This window comes from Danio rerio, chromosome 7 (assembly GCF_049306965.1).
Source record: "Danio rerio strain Tuebingen ecotype United States chromosome 7, GRCz12tu, whole genome shotgun sequence".
Taxonomy (NCBI): domain Eukaryota; kingdom Metazoa; phylum Chordata; class Actinopteri; order Cypriniformes; family Danionidae; genus Danio; species Danio rerio.
Genome location: NC_133182.1, coordinates 57680001 through 57707500, shown reverse-complemented (window position 1 = coordinate 57707500; position 27500 = coordinate 57680001). Strand labels below are relative to the sequence as shown.

Genomic DNA, 27500 nt, shown 5'->3' with positions numbered 1-27500 from the left:
TGGTACACTGGACCAGCTATATACCCTGCGTGAGGTTTCATGGGAGTATGCCCAACCAGTCCACATGTGTTTTGTGGCATTCGACCGTGTCCCTTGTGGCATTCTGTGGAGGGTGCTCTGGGAGTATGAGGTCAGAGGCGCTCTGTTAAGGGCTGTTTCGTCCTTGTATGAACAGAGTAGGAGTCTGGTTCCCATTGCCGGCAATAAGACATGTTTTCAGTGCAAGTTGGACTCCTGCACGGTTGCCCATTGTTACCAATTCTTTAATAATTTTTTGGACAGAATTTGAAAGTGCAGCCTTGGGCTGGAGGGGGTCCAGTTCAGGCACCGCAGGATTTCATTTTATTCGCAGACGATGTTGTTCTGTTAGCTTCATTGAACATGGACCTTCAGCATGCACTCGGGCGGTTTGCTGCAGAGTGTGATGCGGCTGGGATGAGATTCAGCACCTCTAAGTCCGAAGCCATGGTGCTTCACAGGAAAAAGGTGGTTTGCCATCTCCAGGTTGCAGGAAAGTCCTTACCCCAGGTGGAGGAGTTCAAGTAACTTGGGGTTTTGTTCACGCATGAGGGATAGATGAAGCGTGAGATTGACAGGGGGATTGGTGAAGCAGCAGCAGTAATACAGTCGATGTACCGGTCTGTTATGGTAAAGTAAAAGATGAGCTGAAAGGCGAAGCTCTCAATTTACCGGTCAATCTATGTTCCAACTCTCACCTATGATCATGAGCTTTGGGTCATAACCGAAAGCACAAGATCTCAGATACAAGCAGCCAAAATAAGTTTCCTTCGCAGAGTGGCACCCTTAGAGGGAGAAGCTCAAGAGTAGAGCCGCTGCTTCTCCATATCGAGAGAAGTCAGCTGAGGTGGCTCGGGCATTTGTTTCGGATGCCTCCTGGACACCTAGCTAGGGAGGTGTTCCAGGCATGTCCCAACGGGAGGAGGCCTCGGGGAAGACCCAGGACATGCTGAAGGGACTATGTGTCTCAGCTGGTTTGGGAACACCTCGGGACCGGAGGAGCTGGAGGAAGTGTCTGGGGAGAGGGAGGTCTGGATTTCTTTTCTATTACTGCTGCCCCCGCAACCCGGCCCCGGATGAGATAAAAAACCTTGAAATTCACATTATGTGACATTTGTCTTTAAAATAAAGACTTATAAAACAAAATAATAGGTTCAGATAGTTATTTCATTTTTGTATTTGCATTAAAATGTTACTTAAATTACAATCACTTTGTTAAAACTGTAAAAAAATCCTAATAATAAATTAAATTGATAATAAAAAACAAAAATTAAATTAATTAAATTAATAATAATAAAAAAAGAATAAAATGAAACTGTAAATTCAGTTATAGTTATTTATTTGTATTTGCATAACCAGAATCTAAAAAAGCACCACAAGCATCGCCATGATCATTATAATATATGATATATTAAACAACATTCAAATCACAACAGCATTAGAATCTTTATTTGACAAGTTACTTCATCAAGACACCGATATTAGTAAAACTATCTACGAAAATAACAAGAGACATCAGAAAAATTACATTTAGCTGATTGTCCCAACAGTCGTATGGCTTATTTGCTGGTAGATAATTTTAGTTATAAAGCATAAATGACAGGTAGACAGTATAGTTTAGATTATTGACAGAATAGAATATTTTTGATCTGGAGCACATTTCACCTAAAGCTTTATAAATCTGCTATACGTAGTAATGAGTGATGTATTGGTAGCTACGCTGGATCCTTTAGTTTTGCTTAGGTTTGGTCTGGTTGTTTGGTGGGAGAGGTTTTCCTAAATGATGTGCTGTGGTAATGCCGTAGGGTTCAGAAGCCAACTTATCTTTAACTTCAGGCCGGAGACAAAATCCTGCTTGAAAGCTAAGGTCAAAATATTCAGACGGAGCAAAGGACAGAGGCTTTTCTTCAAACACACCACCCAGCCTCTCTCGCCATCCATCCAGCATGGCAGCTCTTCCCTCTGGAGGCGTGTATGCAGGAGACCAGAAGATCTGAGGGGCGAGGACCTGGAACCCGCAGAAACGCAGCACTCCATTCTGTATGCAGTAAAAGGACATAGTATGATTGCAAGCTGCATTAGACTTCTGCATATAGTTTCCTGTTGCAATGACTCGCTGTAGCTTTTATCACGAGAAACAGTATTATCATTAAATTAAACTGCAAAAAATTACTTTAACAGTAACAGCATAACAAAAAGCACCTAATAACAAGTGAAAATCATAGTCTGAAATCTGATTAACAGTGGTCAAGTCCTACTTTTATGAACTGTTTCACTCAAAAAAAAAACTGTTCTAACTACTTATTTAAAGTGAGCTGAAACATCACAATTCTTGAGATTTTGTTTGGCACAATGTAATTGTTTTAGGTTCATACTTTCATTTTCCTTCGGCTTAGTCCCTTTTTTAATTAGGGGTCGCCACAGTGGAATGAACTGCCAACTTATCCAGCATATGTTTTTACATAGTGGATACCCATCCAGCTGCAACCCAACACTGGGAAAACCCATAGGCTCTTGCATTTACACACCGGAAACGGAAGCACGCGGAGGAAACCCACGGCAGCAAGGGTAGAACATGCAAACTCCACACAGAAATGCCAACTGACCCAGCCAGGATTCAAACCAGTGTTCTTCTTGCTGTGAGGGGGCAGTGCTAATTACAGAGGCACCGTGTCGCCCCTGTTTTAGGTTCAATCTACTTGATTTGTGATGAGGCAACATGAATGAATTGTGTGGAACCCCTAAAACCGATTCTGTCTAATATTGTGAATGTTCATTATTACAATATATACTAAATTATTAGATATTGGCACATGTCTAAGCTGTGTAATAACTGGTGTAAATGTTATTAGTTAAAGTAAAACATTTGTATTGTTCAAAGATACACATGAAGTAGACTAAATATTTAAAAGGGACAGTTTACGCAAAAACTAAAAAAAAAAAAATAACTCACTGATTATTCCACTTCTTCAAGTGTTTACAAACCTTTATTATTTCTTCTGTTGAACACAAAATATAATATTTTGAAGAAAGCTGACAACCACTGGCTTCCTAGCAAAAATATTTACTATGGAAGTCAATGGATGCTGGTTTTTCAGCATTTTTCAAAATATTTTTTTATGTTCTACAGAGGAAAAAAAAAAAAAAGTTTTGTGATATGTGACAGGTGAGCACATGATGACAGTTTTGGATGAACTATCCCTTTAAATCTGTGGATAAACTATTGCTTTTTTCTTCTTCTCTCCAGCAGGTGGCAGTACTAAATGTCTGATGGATACCAGGCAAATTCTCATAGAGGAGCACAATGTATACAATATTAGGATGTATTTGCATTTAATTTGTCTACAAGGCATTACAACTACTTGACAAAACAGCATTGTGCTACAGACTACAACTTTCTGATGATAAGTTAAAAATGTGATCATGGCCTGTCAGGTTTTATACAATCATTAATCTGGAAACAAAGATAAAAAAGGCTTTGTTATTTAAATCTTTAATAATCTCAGTGCAAAAGAGACTGATATACAGTAGGCTATAATGCAACAATTAAGTTCAGTTTAAAGTATTTTGTACAGCACATGTAACACATTAAGCTGTCAATATTAACTTGTATTTTTTTTGAAATTATAATTAGATTATTAGATTGTGTTTTAATATTTTTTTAAATTTATATGTGTGTGCAGACTAGATCTGTCTGCATATGTTCATAACTGAGAATAGCAAAATTAAAATTTAAATATTACATAAACAGTCCTCATATATTTGATTTAAAATCAGCACCCACATAAAAAACCTGCTGCAATGAATCTGGGAAATACTGAAGTTCAGGTTATGAACTTGGTTCCCAGTATCAAGAGATACCGGTGAAAGGTGACCAACAAAGCACTGATAGGTGTGTACATATTACCAAACTCATGGTTGTTTGAATTATTTTCTGGTTGATTTGTAATCCATTACATGTGTGATCAATAAAACTGTCAATGAAATATATGAGGCTCAGATGTTCAGTTAATTTATTTACGGTAAATAATAATATGCTGTATTAAACGGAAACAAATTACAGTATATAACAGCAAAAACAAAAAAATCCAATAGTAAAATAGCAAAATACTATAGTAATTTATAGTAAAGGGAAATATTTAGGAATGAGCTTTATATTGTATAGTTACAGTATTTACAACTCTTCATTAATAAATTAAACTACAAATTGTAGTATCATTAGTAACTATCATGAACTTATAGTAATTACCATAGTATGCTTCAGCCTTTACTACAGTAAACTATATTTATAGACCTCCTCTCCCTTAGTCATCTTTCCATCATGGAAATTTCTCATAATTGCCTAACTGGTAGGCGACGTCTCCAACCAAAGCGAGAGGCGGCAGTAACACTGTAAAATGTTTGTTGTTGACCACCATTAAACAGGAAGAAGAAGAAATCACCATTCTCCCAATCATATGGATTTACTTACATTGGCTAGACACCGGCCTCACAGCTCTGTCACTTATTGATTGGTAAATGTAGCTTGTGTTGACGCTACTGTGCTACTTGACAAAAAAAAAAAAGGCTAACCTACTGAAAAGCTTTTTGATTTATAAAGTAGTGACGCTAATGCCATGCTACTGAGAAATAGTAGCATCACTACTTGTAGCATCACTACTTGTAGCTTCACTACTTGTAGCTTCACTACTTGTAGCATCACTACTTGCAGCTCACTGCAGACTGATTGTAGTAGCCTAATGCTTTCAGCGGCAGAGAGGATTAACTGGTAGACGTGGTGGCCAGCAGAAGGCATCTTGCATATCAAAAACAGGCAAAGCAAGAGATTAACATTATTTAACATATTTAGATGTAACCCCATTTGTAATCTTAAACATTTTTATAAGTAACTGTAATTTAGTGACACATTTTTTTTTCTCAGTAACTGTAACAAATTACTTTTACTTTTATTTTGTAATTAAATTACATAACGCCTTAACATAGTTACTCCCCAACACTGGTTCTAAGGCTTTTGGCTGTCTAAGCATTTCAAGAGAGTTTAATTTTTATAAATTATTCTTTATTTAATTTTTTTCTTCGTTCTATTGTAATTGTCAGTGCTTATAATTTGTTTATTAATTTTAAGCATGATTCACTTCCCTACAGAATCATCCTTAATCAATTGAAATGTGTGAACTCTTTAAAAATAGAGCTATTCAAACTGGAGAAACTGTATTCATTTTGTAACATATATAGCTGATTTTTATTTTTTATTTTTCCAATATCATAAAGCCCTATTCTAGGACAATATGGCTGTAAACTATACTCTCATTCTGATTTAATAAGCAAGGAACTTTGCACAATGACATTACACAGTGCTGTTGCCTAGTTACCTTGCTGGGGACTATTTTCAGGTGATGTATAATATCATTGCATCTGCTGCAGCTATGATACGGCAGCAAAGTTCCCTGATTATTACATCGGAATGAGACTATGGTTTCTAGCCATATCAGCCTAGAAAATAGCAACTTTTCATTTACGTCTGTCTTAGTACTCAAAGAAACTACAGAAGAGTCAAACTTTAAATATGCAAATTATTAAAAATCTGTTTTGAAATTTTTGAGCAAGATGCTACTGTTCTAATCTGATTCAGTGATTTTTGCCAAGTTAAGCTAAGCTAAAAGTGCTCCTGCCAAACCTGGAGATCAGCTGGATGGGTTAAAAAATTGCAAATTGTTTAACTCTAAGGGACTTGTAAAATTAACCCATTTTCAAAAACTGTTCCTTTAAACTGATTATATTACACACCCTAAGAGTTTGCTTCACTACCAAACCTGCCAAGTCTAAACACACCCTTAGATTCTGAAAAGAGTACAAAGGTTGATTGATTTCTCATATGCATCACATTGATATGGTATCTCACCTGTAAGGGCCAGAGGAGAATGTTGATGTCTCCATGAAGGCTATCATCCTTATACATGGACTCCATTCCTCCAGTGGTGAAGGAAAGCATGGCCCTCTTATTCTGGTTTGAAAGGTGGATGACATGTAAGCTGAATCTGATCATCATTAGTCACACAGATAGGAATCAGAGCTGTCAAGCACACAAAAACGAGTTTTGGCTCTAAAGATTCTGACCTTGAAAATGCCGTTGTCATACATGTTCTGCATGCTGAAGGCAAATCCTTGAGTTAAGACTCGGTCGATCCAGCCCTTCATGATGGCAGGGATGGTAAACCAGTAGAGTGGGTACTGCAAACTCATTACAAAGCATATTATTCTTCTGCGATCAAGCTGAAATGTATAGTTTGTCATGTTTATGTAGCAGTGGTGCAAAGTAATGAATTACAAATACTCAAATGACTGTAATGGTGTTATTTCTCTTCAAAAATTGTACTTCACTAAGTAGTTTTAAAAACGTTTACTTTTAGCTCTGTTTAAGTATTTTTACTCCACTAATTTACTTAAACCTGCAGTCATTACATTTTGTTCTTGTTAATGGTGATTGGCTATAATAATAAGTCCTGTAATTCCTGTCCAATCAAATCCCACATTTTAAAATCACATCAGACAGATCAACAAGAATGCTTTAAAATGCAGCAAACATGTACTGGAAGCATAAAAAATGACAAAGAAGACGCTAAATATTTACATGAAATGACTGAGAGAGAGTTTAGACTGCATGTCACTGATTAGAAGATGAAGGATACCTACTGTATTATAACGGAAATTGACAATTGTCCTAAATAGTAACTAAATGCACTACAGAATGTTACGTTTTAAATCACATGCACAAATTGAATATGTTCTCTGTTTGCAGTACCAACAGCTGAAGACCAGTAGTTTGTTAGTCAGGGTTAAAAGAGTATTGACATAACGTTACAGCAAGTTTTTTGCCCTTTAGGTTACACAGATTTCGCTCAGCATGTTAACACATCAACTTTTCACAGCATAAAGCTCACTACTCACTTCTTTTTTTCAAAGTTCACTACTTTTTAAAGGGCTGATATTTACTAATACTTTGAGTAGTATTTACAATACTTTTAATCCAATTGCTCCACATTTTTATGAAGAGTAATAAAACTTTTATTGAAGTATGATTTTTCAGTATGCTTTCCACCACTGCTAGGGAGCACAAGAAAACTATTACCTGAAAGATAATTAGATCCGCCTGCTCCACCTTGTGCTGCTCTTCTGCAACATCGTCACTTAATCGACCCTCTTTCCATGCAACCATCATCTCATTATTATACACAAAGTGCTCGGGATTCTGCAAATCACCTGCAAAGGTTACAGTAAAACAGTGAGGTAACACTTTATTTTAAAGTTTCCTTGTTACACGTGTTCCATGTACTTATTATAGTTACAATTAAATGTGCATAATTCTACACACATTCTACATTCTAACTGTTACCATCACCAGTGATATAGTTCTTGTACATCACTGGAAAACACTTTCTATCATTAACCCGAACAACACATTTGCCACTTGACTGAACTACATATCCCATCATTCACTTTACTCACATACCACAGCTATTCAGAACTAATTACATGAACTATTAAGGAGCCAGATCAGCCCTAAAAAATAATACATTTACGAAATAAAATTCATACATGCACAGCACAATTCACATTTCCAATTTGTATTTATGTAACAATCATAATTATTTTCGCCAAATGAATTGGATTTGTGTATATTATGTATGGTGTTCTAAATTTACGAATTGGATTAGTGCGTTTATAAATCGTGTTTTGAATTTATGAATTGTATATGTGAATTTTTGAATAGTGTGGTTAATTTATGAATTGGATTTGTGTAATTTTGAAAAGTGTGTTGAATTTGCAAATTGTATTTTAGTATTTATGAATTGAGTTTTAAATTTACGAATTGGATTTGTCTATTATTTTAATTCTGTTTTAAATTTACAAATTTGATTTGTGCAGTTTTGAATCATGTGTTGAATTTATGACTTGGATTTGTGTGTTTTAGAATAATGTTTTGAATTTATGAGTTAGATTATTGTATTTTTTAATCATGTTTTGTTTTTACGAATTAAATTTGTGTATTTTTAAATTATGTTTTCAATTTATGAATTAGATTTCTGTATTTATGAAGGTTTTGAATTGAGGAATTGGATTTGTGTATTTATAATTTATGTTTTGTATTTACAAACTGGATTTGTGCAGGTATGGATTGAGTTATTGTTTTTACAAATTGGATTTATGTATTTACGAATTGTGTTTTGAACTTACAAATTGGATTTTGTAAATGTGAATCGGTTTGTTCGAATTATATATTTTTAATTGTATTATCTTTGAGACTGATCTATAGACTAAAAACACTCCAATTCCACACACATTTTTACTGAGTCTTGTTTCCATAGTGAATGTTACAAAGCATGTTCCCTGTGTTGTCCTGCTGTGTTTTGACCCATTGTTTTGTTTACTGTTTATGTTGTTTTTCCACCTGTATCAATCTCTTCACCTGTGACCACAACTACTCTTTTGTATTGCCCCCATGCTATCCTTAACACCTGTTTTGACCTTTGCCTGCCGAAGTCATGTTTAAATAAACTGCATTTGGACTCTCACCTCTTTTGTCATTCGACTCCATTATAACCCTAACAAAGTAGTTATTTAATATTACTCAGTAGTTAAAAGAATAGTAACACTTAACCTTACTTAAGAAAGTAATGGATTACATGAGGTAAATACACGGGTTAAGGAAAGGTTCAGAGGTAGGTTTAGGAATAGTACAGTATTAAAAGTAGTTATTTTCCAATTGATGAAATACCTATGCTCAGTACATTGTATTTACAGTGGATTGCAGCCAAATTATTGCCCTCCAGTGGAACTTGAATTCTTTTAAAAATATTTGTTGTATTAAGCTGGGTAAGTTGGCGGTTTGTTCCGCTGTGGCAACCCCAGATTAATAAAGGGACTAAGCCAAAAAGAAAATGAATGAATGAATTATACATAGTAATTAAAGAAACTTAAATTTGTTTAATAAAAAAAAAACTATTTAAGCATATTTTAATATTTACACTTATAATATAGTATCAACAATGACAATAAATACTGGGTAAATGTATTGCTCATAAATGGAACCTTATAGTAGTGACCTTTTTATTTCTCAGAAATTCCCTGTTACATGTCAGCAAATTCTTACCCTTAATATCCTCCGCAGTAGCTGAAGCCTTGAATTTCATAGCATAGAGATCTGAAACAAGGACTTTGTAGCCTTTCTTTGTCAGAGCCTGAACTGCAACATCTCGCGCAGCGGCGTTGAAGGAGGCAGGACTCTGATGAGCATAAACTATCAGTGCGGTCTTCTGTGCTGTTTACATCAAAACACACACACAGGGGAAAGAGACAAACAGCTCATTAGTGTTCAATTTGAGATTAGGGATTTGATTTGAGACCAAAAATAACAGGAACAGATTCCTATCAAAGTTACAGCTGATTAGTTTCCCCTTCCCTTATCATCGAATATCTTCTTTTGTGTTCAAAAGAAAAACTCATAAAGGTTTGGAAGCACATAAGGGTTAGCAATAGTGATTAATTTAACATTTTTTTGGTGAATATCCCTTATCGAGTGTCACCTGTGGGCCCCACTGGTCTTGAGTCTCATGGAGGAGTGTGAGCTTTTACTATTTTAAGGATGGAAAAAAAATAAACTGTGAGCCAGGTGCATGGTCTACAAGGGTTGCTCTTATTCTTATAATGAGTTATGGGTGTGTTTTGGACATAATAATGAGAATGAGAGTCTCATGTCCCATTTCCTTTAAGAGTCAGTTGCGTTTACATTTACATGGCTGACTTTGTATGTGGAAAAACTGAAAGCTTCACTAGCGAAAAACAGTTACTGTAAATGTATGTGCAAGCGGATAATATGTGCAAGGTTAAAGACCATGCACGGAACAAGCCTATTCTGTTCAGCCTTTTCCTTTCAACTGTGGATTCTGGAAAAGGAGGTGTGTATGGGTGTTTCCCCTGGGTTGCAGCTGGAAGGGAATCCACTGCGTAAAACATATGCTAAAATAGTTGGCGGTTCATTCAGAGCTGGATTCCACCAAAGCCCCCTGAGGTGAAGAAAGCATGGGCGGAGGTAGCAAAAAAACACATGGTTCCAGATTGTGCAGAGTGTATAATAGGGCCCTTTATGTTTGGTTTTGTTTTCTGTTTATCAGGAGTCATGAGTGAGCGGTTTCTGTTGCCTGTTTGTTTTCTGTTTATTTTATTATTTATAAATTATATTTACCCTAACATACTGCATCTAGTAGATCAACCTGAGAAGTAAGATAAAAATAACAGACAATAGCCCCTTTCACACAGTGATACCGGTAAATATCTGGAAAATTTCCGGAACGACTTTACCGGTATATTGAAAAAAATATGTTCACACAGTCAAGGACGTTACGGAATTTTTCCGGAAAAGAGCATTCACACATCCATTCCAAAATACCGGTAAATTCTGACATCATTCACCACAAATGAGCTTTAAACGGCTGCGCTTGTATTTGTAAACATTTGACTAAATCACAAACTCTGTGGATGATCAATATTGTGAACAACTTTCGCAGGATCACTTTCTCATGTCGAGATGTTCATAATATGTGTGTGTGCTGGCGCTCACAGGCTGTTTCACAGGCACACGCAAAGCTTGAAGGTAAACAAACAACGGTTTATCATAAGCATCTCATCGATGATTATTTACACAGTTGGCATTAAGAAGAACATATAAACGTGATCTGACTAACTTCTAGCAGCTAAATGCGTCTGGAAAAATATTCAAAGGCTTTTATTCTCACAAACCGCGCGGACGTAAATGCGTCTGACTGTTGTGATTGGCTAAAGCAGACGTCTCACGTCAGCATGTTCTAGACGTGGACACGCTTATTACGGCAATCTTCCTTCTGCATTCACACAGCGCAGCATTCAGGCAAATTACCGGTAATGTTACAACTTCTCTTTCCGGAAAATAGCCAGAACGAATTTACCGGTTATTTCAAAAAAGGCCCGTTCACACATACAACCTTTCCGGAAAATTGCCGGTAATTTTCCGGAAAGGTCTGTATGTGTGAAAGGGGCTAATGTTGTCTAAATCATGCCTGTTCACATAGCGCCATGAAAACAATAAAATACTGCATTATGTAGTGCTGATGCCACTTTGTAATGAAACACATTCATATCAAAACTATGCGATTGCTGGTATATAGTCCTGCAGTCTGCCAATGTGGTTTGGGTTTTTAAGTAGGTGTTCATGTCTATAAACTGAACAGAGACTTTTAGAGCCACCATTAATCGCTGGAAAACATTCACATCCACATGAACTACAACACACACACTTACCTGCTACAAGTCCTCATTGATTAGACACTCACAGCTGAAGCTGCTTTTGGACTGATTACTGCACATTAAATGCAGCACACTAACACACAGTTGTGGCTGAGACAACGCGCTACCTTTGTCTTGCTTTGCCATGTATTTGATCCTCGCCCAGGGGCGCAAAAAGGGGTAATGCAGTATATGCGGCGCATAGGGGCACCACACATGGGGGGCGCCATTGTGCTAAAATGTTTTTTTTATTATCCTAATTAAAACTTTCAAATAATAAAAATAGATAAATATGTTTTGTTAAAAAAATGTTTATTGTGCATTTTATACGAGTATAATATTGTATTTTATTAAATAAAAAAATATACCATGAATTTCATACATTGACACACATATTTTGATTCAAAATCATTTAACACAATAACATGCAGTCACACAGCCAAGTGTAAATGTTTATGTAGATGTAACTGTTTAGATCTTGTTTTTTCCAAAATAAACTGTCAAATTATACATACAGTACAGTTGAGGTCAAAAGTTATTATTATAAATTAAGTATTATTAGTAATTAAGTATTATTATTAAGAACAGACTTCAATATATGTCAGATAAAATAGACAACAATATTGGGATTACAAATTTCCCTATATGAATTTTATATACTTGATTATAATGATTCTTAACCCTGTTAAAACTAACACATGAACAAATAGTCATAATCAGATTTTTTTGGAGCTGAAATGTTTATTAATTCTTCTATCAAGATCCATTTTCATACCATATAGATGTTTTTATATATGTATTATATATCATATTGATATATCAGGCCTTTTGCTCAAATTAATTTTAGTTAAAAAAAAAGTTTGAACAGAACATTTTAGGCAGGTTGTTATTGTTATGTTTTACACTTGTAGGGTCCAGCCAGTTGGTCCAATGACGGTATCCACTGGTGGATGAAGGTTCACTGCATGTTCGGTCTTTCCAGTGCACAATGTTGATTTATATTAAACAACTCATATCTGACTCCAATTTTAGTATGAGGTGGTTTAGAATATTAATATATTTATCCTCGTTTTATCTGACTCCAATTATAATTAATCAATAAGATTATTTTGTTTCCTTTCACATTATTTTAGATTATGATTGAATATTCTTTTGATTTGTTATTATACCTTATTCTCATTTACTCAGATTCCGATAGCATCTCGAGTCTTGCACCGGCCGGGTATACAATCTCTTAATACAAGCTTGTCAGTCTTGGTCATTAAACAGAGGCGATTAACCACTCTCCTAAAAAGGCAGAACACTACTTACTCAATTTAGGAGATTTTTATGTGGTCCCCATAGATCTGTTATCTACTTAATCAAGACAAAGTATTTTAATAATAATCGCGCAGGATTATACTATTGTAGATGAAGGTCTAAATATCCACATTTAAAGTAGTTTCAACAATATTTTGTTGTTCTAAATAGTTGGCCTTTTACAGTCCAAGTATACATGAATAAATGCATGAATAATTTATAATAATTTATAATTTATGAATAAATAAATGAATAATTTGTTAGTCGGATCTCTACCAACATTGTATAGCGTGCCACGCTGCTCCGTCTAACATGTTTTAGTCCGTTACTAACTTGTACAGTGGCTTGTAGTGCTATGGACAACAACATTTATCAGTGATAATAACACGAGGTTTGAATAATTCAAAACATAATTTATTAGTCAGGTAAATGTATTATGCCAAATTCAATCAGTCAATTCATAAACGATCAATACAAAACATCAAATTATCAAAGATAAATCCAAGATTAAAAGATGCATTCCTGACTTTTTACATAATGTGTAAATTTTACATAACGTGGAGCCTAAGCTCCATGTTATGGGCTGATCTGGGTAGGCAGAATCGCCCTGAGTTTTTCTCAACCCTTACCTTAAATAATCCAAGAATTCCCTCAAGGAAGGGGGTGTGAAAAAAGGCATTCACACTTAGTGTAAAAGTCACACCCCTCACAGTGGTTCAAAAGATGCCTGAAGTTATATATTTATTGTTCTGATTATGTCTATTTCTGAGAGAATGAGACCATTGTACCAATCGCACTGAGACATTTCAAATGATATCAAACATGATAGTTAAAGTCAGTTTGGTTAATCTAGCAAACATTGAAATGACCATATGCGTGAGTTGGGGGTATGAAGCTGAGTTTCAGCATACTCAGATGCAAATGCAGCAGGAACTGGTTTTTCCCGCATTCCCCCTTGCTGGGTTGTGAAGTTACCAGTCTCTGTTTTCAGCTCATGTTTTGAATTGTCAAAGACATCAAAAATATTTGTAATATTTCAATTCTTACACACTAAACATTTTAAAGTCTTTTTTATTTCACTTTGTGAGAGGTGTAATAGCAGTTTCAGACAATTGTTAATGCAAAGACAGACCTTACACCTCGGATATGAGAAGTGATTGCATTTTTATGTTCTTTTGCGCTTTAGGACTCCCATATCTATCATTTTGTTTTCACAAATGTACAAAAAGTACAAAAGCAAGGCACGACAATGTGCTATAATCATTTAGTAAGGAAAATAAAATTGAGAAGAAATTTTTGTTGGGATGAGATGTATTTCATTGTTACTTAACATGCTTAGTGTAATTGTGCTTTTACTACTTCATACTATTTCAGTTGTGTTCAGAACTGTGATTGTATTTGTTTGAATCATGCTGATGAAGAAAAATATCTTTAATATATTGATGGAAAATTTTAGCACTATCACTTGACTGTTTTAAAATATAGTTGGATTGGTGGTGGTGAGTGCAAAACTTGGACCCGAATACCCCTCAGTAAATGTGTAGTTGTGCCCCTGCCCTCGCCTTGCCTTGTTTGTTGTTTTAAGTTGTTTGCTGCCTGCCATGTGACCATTTGCCTGTTGTTTTGACTATGACTATGGATTGCCCTTATACATCTTTTTGCTTCTGTGTTGATCATTGCTTGCCTGACCATTCTGCTAAATAAACCTGCATTTGGATCCACACCCCTGTTGTCAGCGTCACATCACTGTTACAACATGGAGATGATGATGTTATTTTGAAACAAAAAAAATAAACATGCAATGCTCAGCAAAAACAAAGAGCTTAGAATGACCAAAAGGCGACACTCAGTAGAACGTTCCATTGCAACAGCAGCGCCCAGCAACAGCCCCGGATTCCGCCATTTTGGATTAAAAGTGATCGGCCATCCATTGGATCTTATTGCTGTCGCGATGGCAAGCAGCTGCTTTGTTTTTTTTAATTTTATTTATTTATTTATTTATTTATTTATTTATTTATTTATTTATTTATTTATTCATTCATTCAAAAAGCACATTAAAGCTGAGATACAACTTGAATGACTACAATACAACACTTACTATCACAATCATCAGCACTTTTAATAGTTTATTTTACAGACTTATAATATGCTGTTATTCTGTTGAAATTTTCATTCCAAATTAGCTGCCTCAGCATCCAGTGGCTGTTTCCCAAATCGAACTAAAGTGTTGCCTCTTCGTGATTCCATGCTCTTTGGCAAAAATGAATACAGCCCATTTTGAAAATAAATATTTTTATGCATTTCTCAGTGAATATAAGTAATATATTTTGGGGAATTTGAGCAAAACGATTTATTACATGGATATACTTATTAAAATAATATTTTAGTCATACAATACCTTTAGAAATAGAAAGATAAAATATTTCAATTCATGCAAAATATTGGGGGAAAACCACATTTTTCAACAAAATTTTATACATTATTTGCTTCTCTTGGGTTTTGTTCTTTTAATATTTGTATTTATTATTTTTTATAACATAAATGTGTGTGTACTAGTTTTGGACTGTTATCATAAGTTATTTTGTTAGATAAGCTCCAGATTTGGCTTCAGTACAGACTAATCTAATGTATGCACAAATATAATATTGTAAAACTTCCTATAGAAAATATTAACATAATCGAGAGATTTGTGAGGGGTGTACTTAAATATGCTGATCACTGAAGCACTTTAAAACTTAAATACCGTAAATTATTAAATAAAATGAAACACAAAAACTGAACTAAAATAAAACTTGGACAATGTACAGTTTAGCCTAGTGCATAATGTACAGTAAACCACATGCTAGTATTTAATTCCAAATATGGGCATGGAATTTTAAAAACTTGGTTAAGATGTGGCGCATGATTTTGGTACATCAGTTACATCAGATTTGCCTAGTAGTTGAGATTATTACTGAAGAAAAGCATTTGCTCCCACAGTTTTGCACTGACTGACCTATGCTTTGCCTGCTAAAATTCCTCCCATGTCTTTCCAAACTGTTATGAATTCTTTATGTCTTGAAACATGGTTAATTTGTTAAATGTTTTGCTATTTATTTATTTGTTCAGTTGTTTATGAAGTTAACAGTCACCAAAACATTTTGGTTCGTTTTTTTCTGCATTCTGCTAAAAAAGTCATACAAGTTTGATTAAGTAACTGACAGAACTGTCATGTTCTTTATTTCTTGTGCAGTTGTATGTGGCTGATATTAAAAAGCACCATTAATTCTTCACAATCAAACACTATCTATCTAGCAGCTTTATATTAAAATGACATCAAAAACATGTCAAAAATGCAAATCTACTTCATGTAAAAAAAAAAAAAAAAACTTGACCTCTATTTGACATCCGCACATTGAAGCCCTTTTGACCATCAAAATAACAAGGCAAAAGTATAATACACACTGTAAAATGCTGGGTTCCACACAATTTATATGTGTTTGGGCAGCAACATAAAGGAATTAAGTTAACTTATGAGTTTTACAAATGTTAGTGGATTAAGCATAAAACAATTAAGCTGTCCCAAAAAACTCAGCCATTGTGTCGTTTCAGCTTATTTTAAATAAGTAGTTTGTGGAAACAGCAAACATAATTTTTGTAGTGTAAGTAAAGATTCATTATCTGAAAGCTTCAATTCCAGATTACCAATTTAAACTGGACTTAATATCCCTACAATATGTAAACTGGCTTGATGTCTAAACAACATCAAATTGACATCTAACGGTCCTGAAATCCATTATTTGACATGTTTTTTCAGGCCAATGTTAGATGTCAATTTGACGTAATTTAAACATCAAAGTTGTAAATTGAAATCAAATCACTTTGCATTTCTTTAGGTGTTTTTGATTACGTTTTTACATTACCCACTGGCCATTGGGTATAAAACTGATCAAATAATATTTAAAATAAAATCAAATATTACTCACCCATTTCTTTTTGTTTGCAATCTCAAATTCTGCACCAGGATAGATGAGTGAACGCTTCTCAATGAACTGCCTTTATACCAGTGCAAACCCCTCGCGTGTGAAGTGGTGTCTGATTCTGTCTCAGGTTTCAGTATCTGTTATTGTGTAACCTGTACGGGTGTGAAGTAATTGATTGGTTACTCTAGATCATTTAAAAAAAAAAAAAAAGATAAAGACATCTTGGAGACAATCTAGTTAAATATGTGTTCTAGAAACGTAGCATGCAGGTATTTGGTGTTCTTTCTAGCAAAGCAAAACAAAATACAACAAAAGTCCACACTGTATACTGAAGAAGATAATAGCTAAATATTTCTTATTCTTTATTTAGAGGCCAATAAAATACAAAGAGCTTAGTTTTTAGTGCAAACACAAAACATTTTAGATTAACAGTCAACAGTGTCATAAGAGCACATCGGTCACACTTTACAATAAGGTTAATTAGTTAATGTTAATTAATTCATTTACTAACATGAACAAACAATGAACATTAAATTTACTACAGTATTTATTAATGTTAGTAAACGTTAACTAATGAAAATACAGTTGTTCATGGTTAGTTTGTTAACTTACGGTGCATTAACTAATGTTAACAAGCACGGACTTGGATGTTCATAAATGCATTAGTAAATGTTCAATTATGATTAATAAATGATGTACAAGTGTTGTTAAATGCATTAAACCTTATTGTAAAGTGTTACCAGCACATCTGATTCTATTAAAAGAAAACTTTTATTGCATATTGTCAATTAAACAAAAGCGACATGGTGGCTCAGTGGTTAGCACTGTTGCCTAGAAGGTTGCTGGTTCAAGTCCCAGAATTTTACATCAATATTATGCCAATATTTATAGGCAAAAACTCCATCATATGCATTGTTTTGAACATTTGAAACAGTTTTGCTTTCAGTAGCTTTGACTTTTAATTGTGCATTTGTTGCTATTAAAAAATGTCCTGTATAACGTGTTTTAGACAATTAAAGTGAAAAACTAGGGCATCGATGTCTCTCAATATGAACTGCAAAAAAATATATAATAAAAATAAATAAATCATGCATTTACTTTAAATTTTGTTTTAAAATCATGTTTTTGGAAATATGCATGGACGTCTATTAGCATATTCATTATAAAAGCTGTACTAAAAAAGGCCTGCTGGCATGTGAGGAGACACTAAAACTGGTTTGGCAGCAAGTCCAGTTTGTTTGAGTTCAATGAATCTGACAATCAGGAAAAGCTTGAAAAACACCTGGGGAAAGGTGAGGCGTAGGCCGTTAGTGCTTAGTGTAATCAAGCCTCAACTGTAAATGCAACTGAAGCCGGTCCCACAAAGGGAAACAATGAGTGTCATATGAGACCGAGCATCTTCACAGGCATGGCAAGATGGTTCTGTTGTCATGACCATCTCTTTGGCTACCGGTTTACTATTTATAGTCTACTTTAAAGAAAGAGAAGAGCATCTTAAAACATTTAGACACAGACTTCCATATAAGCCTCTATACTGGAGGTCAGATTCTACTTGAATTAATTTCATGAATATGTTATACAAAAAAGTCAAAACGATAAACCTGCACATTATTTAAAAAACTGGCAATTGGGATATTTATTTTATGCAGTATATACTGAGATATGAATGTATGTTAATGAGATGGCACCACTTTTTGAAAATGATTCATAACTTTACATAGTTTTGGAGGATTTTGTGCATCTGCATTAAGTAGGGCTGCACAATGTATATTTTCAGCATTGATATGGCAATGTGCACATCCTCAACAGTCACATTACAATATATAAAATGTTAAGTCTAAAATTATAGTTGACCAGGAGCCATAGAACATATGTGACTTTAGAATCACTGCGGAGTATAACCATAATAGAGTGTTTATCATTTGCATGTGTTTTTAAGGCCTGTGACTCAGCATTTCAAGACAGTTTAAAAAATGTGTGCACAAAAAAATTATGTTTGGGGGTTAGTGGTGTAGTCCTAAAAAAAGGTGGTGTATTATTACCCACCCAACACAATTTTTAAATAAAAGTAGGCAAAAAACTCTAACCCTGACCCAACAAAAGTCAATGTAATATATATATATATATATAGTTGAAGTCAGAATTATTAGCCCCCTTTGAAATTTTTTTCTTCTTTTTTAAATATTTCCCAAATTATGTTAAACAGAGCAAGGAAATTTTCACAGTATGTTTGATAATATTTTTTCTTCTGGAGATAGTCTGATTTGTTTCATTTCGTCTAGAATAAAAGCAGTTTTTTAATTTTTTAAACACTATTTTAGGGACAAAATTATTAGCCTTTTTAAGTTATTTTTTTTCTCGATAGTCTACAGAAACAAAGCACTGTTATACAATAACTTGCCTAATTACCCTAACCTGCCTAGTTAACCTAATTAACCTAGTTGAGCCTTTAAATGTCACTTTAAGCTGTATAAAAGTGTCTTGAAAAATATCTAGTAAAATATTATTTACTGTCATCATGGCAAAGATAAAATAAATTCATAATTAAAAATTAGTTAATAAACTTATTATGTTTATAAATGTGCTGTAAAATTTCCCAGAGATGGGTTGCGGCTGGATAAGTAGGCGGTTCATTCCGCTGTGGCGACCCCGGATTAATAAGGGACTAAGCGGACAAGAAAATGAATGAATGAATGTGCTGTAAAAATCTTCTCTCTGTTAAAAACAAATTGGGGAAAAAATAAACAAGCGGTCTAATAATTTAAGGGGGCTAATAATTCTGACTTCAACTGTGTATATATATATATATATAAATATATATATATATATATATATATATATATATATATATATATATATAAAATATATATATATATATATATATATATATATATATATATATATATATATATATATATATGTATGTATGTGTGTGTGTGTGTGTGTGTGTGTGTGTGTGTGTGTGTGTATATATATATATATATATATATATATATATATATGTGTGTGTGTGTGTGTGTGTGTGTGTGTGTGTATATATATATATATATATATATATATATATATATATATAATATATATATATATATATATATATATATATATATACAGTGAATATATGCATATATACATGCTGAGTTGCAGCTAGAAGGGCATCCGCTTTGTAAATCATATGCTGGATAAGTTGGTGGCTCATTCCGCTGTGGCGACCCCTGATTAATAAAGGGACTAAGCCGAAGGAAAATTATTAAACTAACTAATTTTAAAACAACACCAAAAATGTTTAGCTTTTTCACTTTACCTGTCTCCTGAATTGATGAGGATTGAAGATTGTACACTAGTCATGCACAACTTTCTTCTCAATATGTAGTTTTAGGCAAGTCATATTCATGTATTTACACTAAAAACAACACAATAAATTATAACTCATAACTCCTTTACTGTAAAAACAAACGCAACTGGATGACAGACAGGAATAACCTGTATATTGTCAACACACCAGATTTCTGCACTGTGCATGCAACTTGAACTGTGAGCATGCGCAAATATGTTGTTTACAGCCGTAAAGTTAAAGTTTTCCTAAACTCCCAACAACTACAACATCAAAAACTGTACAGTTACGATAACTTTAGCAAATAATAGCAAAAGGGCTATAAACACGTATAGCAAAACGTCCTGATCTCATGATCCCCTTTAACACGCATTGATATGAGCTTAAACAAAACGTAACACTTATTGCCATCTAAGAACCATGATTTAACACTTACTTTGACACTTTGCAGTCGAATGGTGAATCGGCAAACTCTCTGCTACCACATCTGTATTCTGTACTACTGTGTACTCTTTTTCTGCACACCCGCAGGGACAATCTCGTGTGACCGGTCTCCACGCTGATTGGTCGACGCCGTGTTTTCATAATGGGCGGAGACGAGAAAGAAAGAATAAAGTCCATTAGGAAATCGAGGAAATCCGGAACCAACTGTGGCTTTTTAGGTAAAATGTTTAGTAAATTCAAAAGATCAAGAGATACTTGAAATGTTAAATAGTGACAATGTAATAATACGGATCAAAAAAACAGAAAATAAATAAATGCAGGTAATTAGCTTTGATTTCATCTGGAGAAGAAAGCATTAGGAAAAATTATATAGTGAGTGATGAGGAAGGTGTATTATTATTATTATTATTATTATTATCATTATTATTATTATTATTATTATTATTATTATTATTATTATTAATAATAATAATAATAATAATAATAATAATAATAATAATAATAATAAAAGTAAAATGCAAATATTTGTTATTTTCTTTCCCATCAAAATGCAAAGAAGTACATCTTAAAACTATGTATGAAATTTAGCTTGATAAGGAATTATTTTCTGATCTTACGCTTTGATATGCATTATGTTTGAAAAGTCCTAATGCTGATGTAGACAATAATTTGTAGAGACCAATTTCTGACATTTAGAATGCATTTGGGAGACAAATGTAGACAAAGTGTAATTTTTAAACATCTCATTCTAAAATACATACTCACAAATGTAAAGTGTTGAGAACAGCACAATATCTTTAAAAATGAGGTATAGCCTTGTATAAAGAAGTCATAAATTATGCACTGTAAAAAGATGATTGTGCAATTAATTATTACAAACGAATCTTTTGAGTTAAGTTAACTTATCTGGATTAACTTTGTTGAGATAAGTTATATATCGAAGGAAAACTCTTAATTTTGACTTTCTTCTAAAAGGGAAAACAAAACAATAGTTTATGCATTAATTTGAGATGTTTTGACTAGAAATGAGTCAATGCAAAGTAGGAAAAGCCCTTTTTTTTGCATTCTGATAGCTACATATCTGTACCTAAATACTGTTAGACTGTCTAAATAAGAATAAATCTAATAGTGCTATTCAAACTATATTGTGAAACTGTATTCATATCGCAATATTTATCGCAGAAAAATTAAATATTGCAACATTAGATTTTTCCAATATCATGTAGCCCTATAGCATTAGGTATAATAAACAAATTACAGGCAACAGAATGAACATACTCACGAAATGAAGAAATGTAAAGTGTTGAGAACAGCACCCCAATTAAAATCTTTAAAAATGAGGTGTAGGTTTGTATAAAGAAGTCTTTGAAAATTAAGCACTGTAAACACTGATTGTGCCAATTAGTTAATAAGTTATCTTTTCTGGATTGAATGTGTTAGCTTAACTTGCATATCAAAATTTTACTTTTAGACTTAAAAAAGAGTCAAATATTTGTTTAAACCCCTACATTATGGTTGTACTGTATGATTACTGTATTTCTACCTCAAATTTTCAGTACTGATTAATCTTTTGTTTGGCATTCTGATTGTCTGTCAGTGTATGATTAATATGAAAATCTCAGTCTGTGGTGATGTAAAGTTGTACTTGACTTGTTTTGTTGCATAATTTAAAATAAACTGTGGCTTTTTATATTATGTAAATAATTCATTCATAATACATTGTGTCAAAAACTTTCAAGGTGTTAGGGGATTTAATTTCAAAATGACAATATAAAAACTTTTCTATTATTTCCATTGTATAAAAAGCCACAGTTTTTTTGCATAAGTACATTAAGTTTGTTGTAAGATTTATATAGTTTGACATCATTTTCATGCCAACAAAGCACTAATAATAAAGTGCTGCTGCGGTGATGTGTTATTGTATGCCAAAACCAAAGTGAGCACCTAGGTTCCAATCACAAGAAATAGTTATTTCAATGCCCTATGCATCACTGCAGAAAACTGTAGTATTACTTAGGAGTATTTTTCAATCAAGACTTCTATAATGGGTAAAAGTAGAGAAGGGAATTTCTGTTTAACGAAGAGCAGATTTTTTCAACACATTTCTGAACATAATAGTTATAATAACTCATTTTCTAATAACTGATTTATTTTATCTTTGCCATGATGACAGTAATTTGGGGAATATTTAAAAAAGAAAAAAAAAGAAAATCAAACGGTGGTAATAATTCTGACTTTAACTGTATATATATTCAGAGGACCCACCCCTCCACTGAAAAACGTTCAGAATTTCTCTCATGAATGAGCTTATTTGTACTATTTTGACTGCTATGCCATTATAAATTGTTAAAATAACCCATCGAAGAAAGCTTTAAGACAGAAATCTGAAAGTGAAGTCATCTTTTACTGAGCGACTGAATTGTTGTCAAAAAAAAAAAAAAAATGCATTTTACAAGTAATTTTTTATTCTAAATCTTGGACCTTATTCTTGAAAGAAACAAATGACCAATAAAGTTAAACCTGATGAAGCACTAAACGTTAATTTTGAAATATATTATTGTTAATTTTAAAACTAAATGTGACTATAGTTGAAGTCCATTAATTTACCTTTTTTCAAGAGAGGCTAGAAAAAAATTGGGAAGCTCCTACATTATTATTATTGTGTTTCATTTTTAAATAAAATTTATTATTATTGTGTAAAAAAAACTGACTGAGGAAAGTTAAATGTAATGACCAGTTGGTTGCCTATAATAGGCCTATGATGTGCTAAATATTGTAAAGTGTAAATAAGCGTTTTTTTTTTTTTTTTTTTTTCCTTCATATTGCTTTATTTTAAATATCTTTAATAATGTTTTTGGTACATAAGTGTGATTTAGATGACCATCTGACAAGCTATGCAGACATAAATAGTGCTTAAAAAGTCACTAAAATGCATAGAAATAATAGAAATGCATATAAATAAATAGAAAATTAGGTGAATAACTGCAAAAAAGTCCACTTTTAAAGAAAAAACAAACCACCCCTTTCATTAGGCTGGCTACAAGCCTGTAACATAATATAATTTTGAGGCTTTTTTAGTCAAGAATGTAGTTTTTTAGATCGCAATATGCAGATTATTAATAATGATAGTGTCTATTTTCAAATATTTATCCTTTTAGAGTATCAGATTAAGTGCACCGGCCACCATCAGCCTGTCTGAGCAGGCCAAAGAAAGTGACGGTTGATGTTCCACCACAAGATGACGACAAAGACCCCATAATACCACATAGTCCTAAGGGAGGAAAACAACATTTTCTCAGCGCAAGTTTCAAACTACAGCTGAACAAATCATTAAAAATTTGGTAAGTAACATTCTAAATCGATCTTTCTCTTTTGTAATTTTTGCTGTATTTAAACCACAGAAACTGCTAGTATTTGCTTTGCACTGGCCTTTTAGGGGTTAATTATTGTGAAATCCAGATTGCAATAGAATACTGGAAAAATCTCTGTAGACTGATAAGCCTTATGATCTTAAAATGTGAGCAAAAATTACCTGTTTTGTCATTACTTAAGGCATTACGCTCGAGAATCATTCAAATACTAGCTCTGAAGCAGAGGTGCCAAAACTAGGGCCCGTGGACCAAAATTGGCCCTTGGTAACCTTTGATTTATCTGACTGAAATTAAATGTTTCTATTTAAATGGTTTAAATGAATCAGTTTCAAATGTACATACTGTCACCCAATGAGTAGGGGGCAATGCAATAACCGTAGTGAGTGAATCAAGGGAAAGGCAGATTCTGCTTGACCACTGTATATACAGATTGAACTACACTGTTATGAATGTGATTATTTTAATTGCAATACATTATAATTAAAGTTATACTGCATTAGTTTATATGATTCAAAGTAATGTTTTCTATTATTCATAAATATTATGAAATTAATTAGAAAATTACGCATGCCAACTTTAATGTAATAAAGTTTGGTATATTAATTTTTGTCCCATGGCTCTCAATGCTATTTAGATTTTAGCTCTTCATACGGAATAGTTTGGGAACCCCTGCTCTAAAGTGACATTTTTAAATGAACTGACAACAGTTTCTGCTGTGCAACTGTAGATGTGAATGAGTGGTGGATATATATATATATATATATATATATATATATATATATATATATATATATATATATATATATATATATATATATATATATATATATACTTATCTTCTCTGAACATGGGTAATTCTGTGGATATGTGCAAAAATATTGTGACCAACTCGATGAAGAGATGTGGAGGAACACATTTGCATGTCCAGAGGTATGTTTAAGTGTGTGCTGCAGCTTATGAAATGCCCTTTAAGACAAGTACGGTTGTAGTACCAAAATCTAACTTACCAGTTGCTTAGCTTACAGTTTTTTACAATGGCTATGACACTTTTTTTCAATACATTTAACAAGTTTGCTAAACTCTTAACGCAGCAACACACCTAAAACACACAATTGGCAAAACAGTTAATTTTATGCTCAAAATCAAACATTATAAACTAAACCTCTAAACTACTTTTCAAAATACAATAATAAACGAACACACTACACCATGTCTAACAAAACACTGCAATCATGTTTCAAAATGAAATTATTGTTCAAAACACTAACACATGTTCTCTTCCAACAGAAACATTCAGTCAATCAAAACACACTGACAATAAAAACACTATCATCAGCTGACATTACAGAAACTCCATTAGTTTATGTGTCAGCTCTGCCCTTATATTTGAAGTCTTGTTACAGTTTTGTTTCGTTGGGTTACAGTTTTTTACAATGACTATGACACTTTTTTCAATACATTTAACAAGTTTGCTAAACTCTTAACGCAGCAACACACCTAAAACACACAATTGGCAAAACAGTTAATTTTATGCTCAAAATCACACATTATAAACTAAACCTCTAAACTACTTCTCAAAAGACAATAATACACGAACACACTACACCATGTCTAACAAAACACTGCAATCATGTTTCAAAATGAAATTATTGTTCAAAACACAAACACATGTTCTCTTCCAACATAAACATTTAGTCAATCAGAACACACTGACAATAAAAACACTATCATCAGCTGACATTACAGAAACTGCATTAGTTTATGTGTCAGCTCTGCCCTTATATTTGAAGTCTCGTTACAGTTTTGTTTCGTTGGGTTAAGTAAATGCATGCATTTTCTTTCGTTTACGGCAAAAATTCTATACAAAACGTAGAAAAAAAATTGCTTTATAAAATTTACAGTTTATGTAAAAAAAAATACAGACACAGAATTTCTGCAGTACAGACTTTTTTTGCTGAAGGACATCACTGCAAACAGAAAAAGCACCACAATTATAATAAAATAACAAAGTAATCTTCTATTCTGCCCAGTCTTTTGCCACATGTTCTCATCCACATTATACTTGATATCTTCTGTGGCCCGGCACGGTAACTGTGGCCCTTTGGCCTATTACTGTATGTTTTTCCTACGGCGACATCCCCAGCCTTGTCAACATTGAAAATTTCATGTGGTACTTGATTGGCCTCTAACTTCATGACTCTCTAAAAGTAATTAGACACAGTGTATGCAAATGCTGTACTGTATATCTACAGTATATACTAATGAACTCCAGGTTTAAAGAGTAGTTTACTGCAAAACACACTGTGTATAGTACAGTAATGACTGTATTGCATAATCTTACATGGACGTATTGGTGACAGAGTTTATTGATGCGCTCACTGTTCTCTCTTAGAACATATGATCATGAGATTGGAAAAACCAAAACAAGACATGAGTGTGCTTTCTAGATGGGAATCAGCTGTCATATACATATATATATATATATATATATATATATATATATATATATATATATATATATATATATATATATATATTTTTTTTTTTTTTTTTTTAGTTGCCAATGAGAAACAGCATATTGCGGTTATATAAATAAATAAAGAAATATATATATATATATATATATATATATATATATATATATATATATATATATATATATATATATATATATATATATATATATATATATATATATATATATATAACTGCAATATGCTGTTTCTTATTGGCAATTGAATAAAATACAGGGAATAAACTTGTGTTTCAATTAACAATTAGAACAGCTGTTTACTTTGACTTTATCCTATATAATTTCTGTTTAGAACATGGTGTTATCTGTTCTGACATACTGTGTTAAAGCATTGGTAAATTTGACTGTAAAATTACATTGTTTTGGTTTTGGTTGTGCTTGTGTGTAAAAGAAGTTAAAGCATTTTAAATTTGTGTTAACTGGATGCATTTTGTGTCAAAAAAACAAGAAATGTGTTAATTGTATAGCCCACGAAGACGGATGTTGTGCTAATTGTGTTAAGAGTTTAGGAAACTTGTTAAATGTATTGATAAAAGTGTCATAGCAATTGTAAAAAACTGTAAAACAGCTGTTCACTTTGACTTTATCTTATATAATTTCTGTTTAGAACATGGTGTTATCTGTTCTGACATACTGTGTTAAAGCATTTGTAAATTTGACTGTAAAATTACATTGTTTTGTTCTTGGTTGTGCTTGTGTGTAAAAGAAGTTAAAGCATTTTAAATTTGTGTTAACTGGATGCATTTTGTGTCAAAACAACAAGAAATGTGTTAATTGTATAGCCCACGAAGACGGATGTTGTGCTAACTGTGTTAAGAGTTTAGGAAACTTGTTAAATGTATTGATAAAAGTGTCATAGCAATTGTAAAAAACTGTAATAACCGTCACGGGCAAGCACGACACAGAGCTAAATACATTGCTTGCCGGTAAATTCACAGTATGTAAATTCACAGCAGTTTATCATAAACATTTTTCAATCTTTTTTTCCACAGTTGGAACTAAGAAGGAACATAGAAATGTTGTCTGACTAACAAGCAGCAGCTAAATGTGTATGGACAAAGGATTCAAAGACCTTTTTTGTGGACGTGAATGCGTCATCTGCATCAGAATGTTCTGAACTTGTACATGCTTAGAGTGGCAAATCGCCTTCGGCTTTTTTATACAGAATATCAGAAATTTGCCAACCATAATTGGTGGAATGAATTTACTGTCTTTTTCTGGAA

General features: G+C 33.1%; 1 protein-coding gene across 2 annotated transcripts; it reads right to left on the bottom strand.

Annotated features, from left to right (window-relative positions):
• Positions 1–1340: 1340 nt before the first annotated feature.
• On the bottom strand, positions 1341–20487 carry nqo1 (NAD(P)H dehydrogenase, quinone 1). 2 transcript variants are annotated; one of them, NM_001204272.2, is made up of 7 exons: positions 20366–20487; positions 16602–16750; positions 9170–9337; positions 7148–7278; positions 6136–6291; positions 5921–6022; positions 1341–2056 (listed from the first exon to the last, which is right to left on the bottom strand). In NM_001204272.2, exons 2-7 carry the CDS (start codon positions 16603–16605, stop codon positions 1748–1750), a joined length of 870 nt encoding a protein of 289 aa, NP_001191201.1. In that variant the 5' UTR covers positions 16606–16750; positions 20366–20487; the 3' UTR covers positions 1341–1747. The 2 variants fall into 2 exon arrangements, with proteins under 2 accessions (NP_001191201.1, NP_991105.1); NM_205542.3 differs by having other exon boundaries at positions 6136–6249.
• Positions 20488–27500: the final 7013 nt, after the last annotated feature.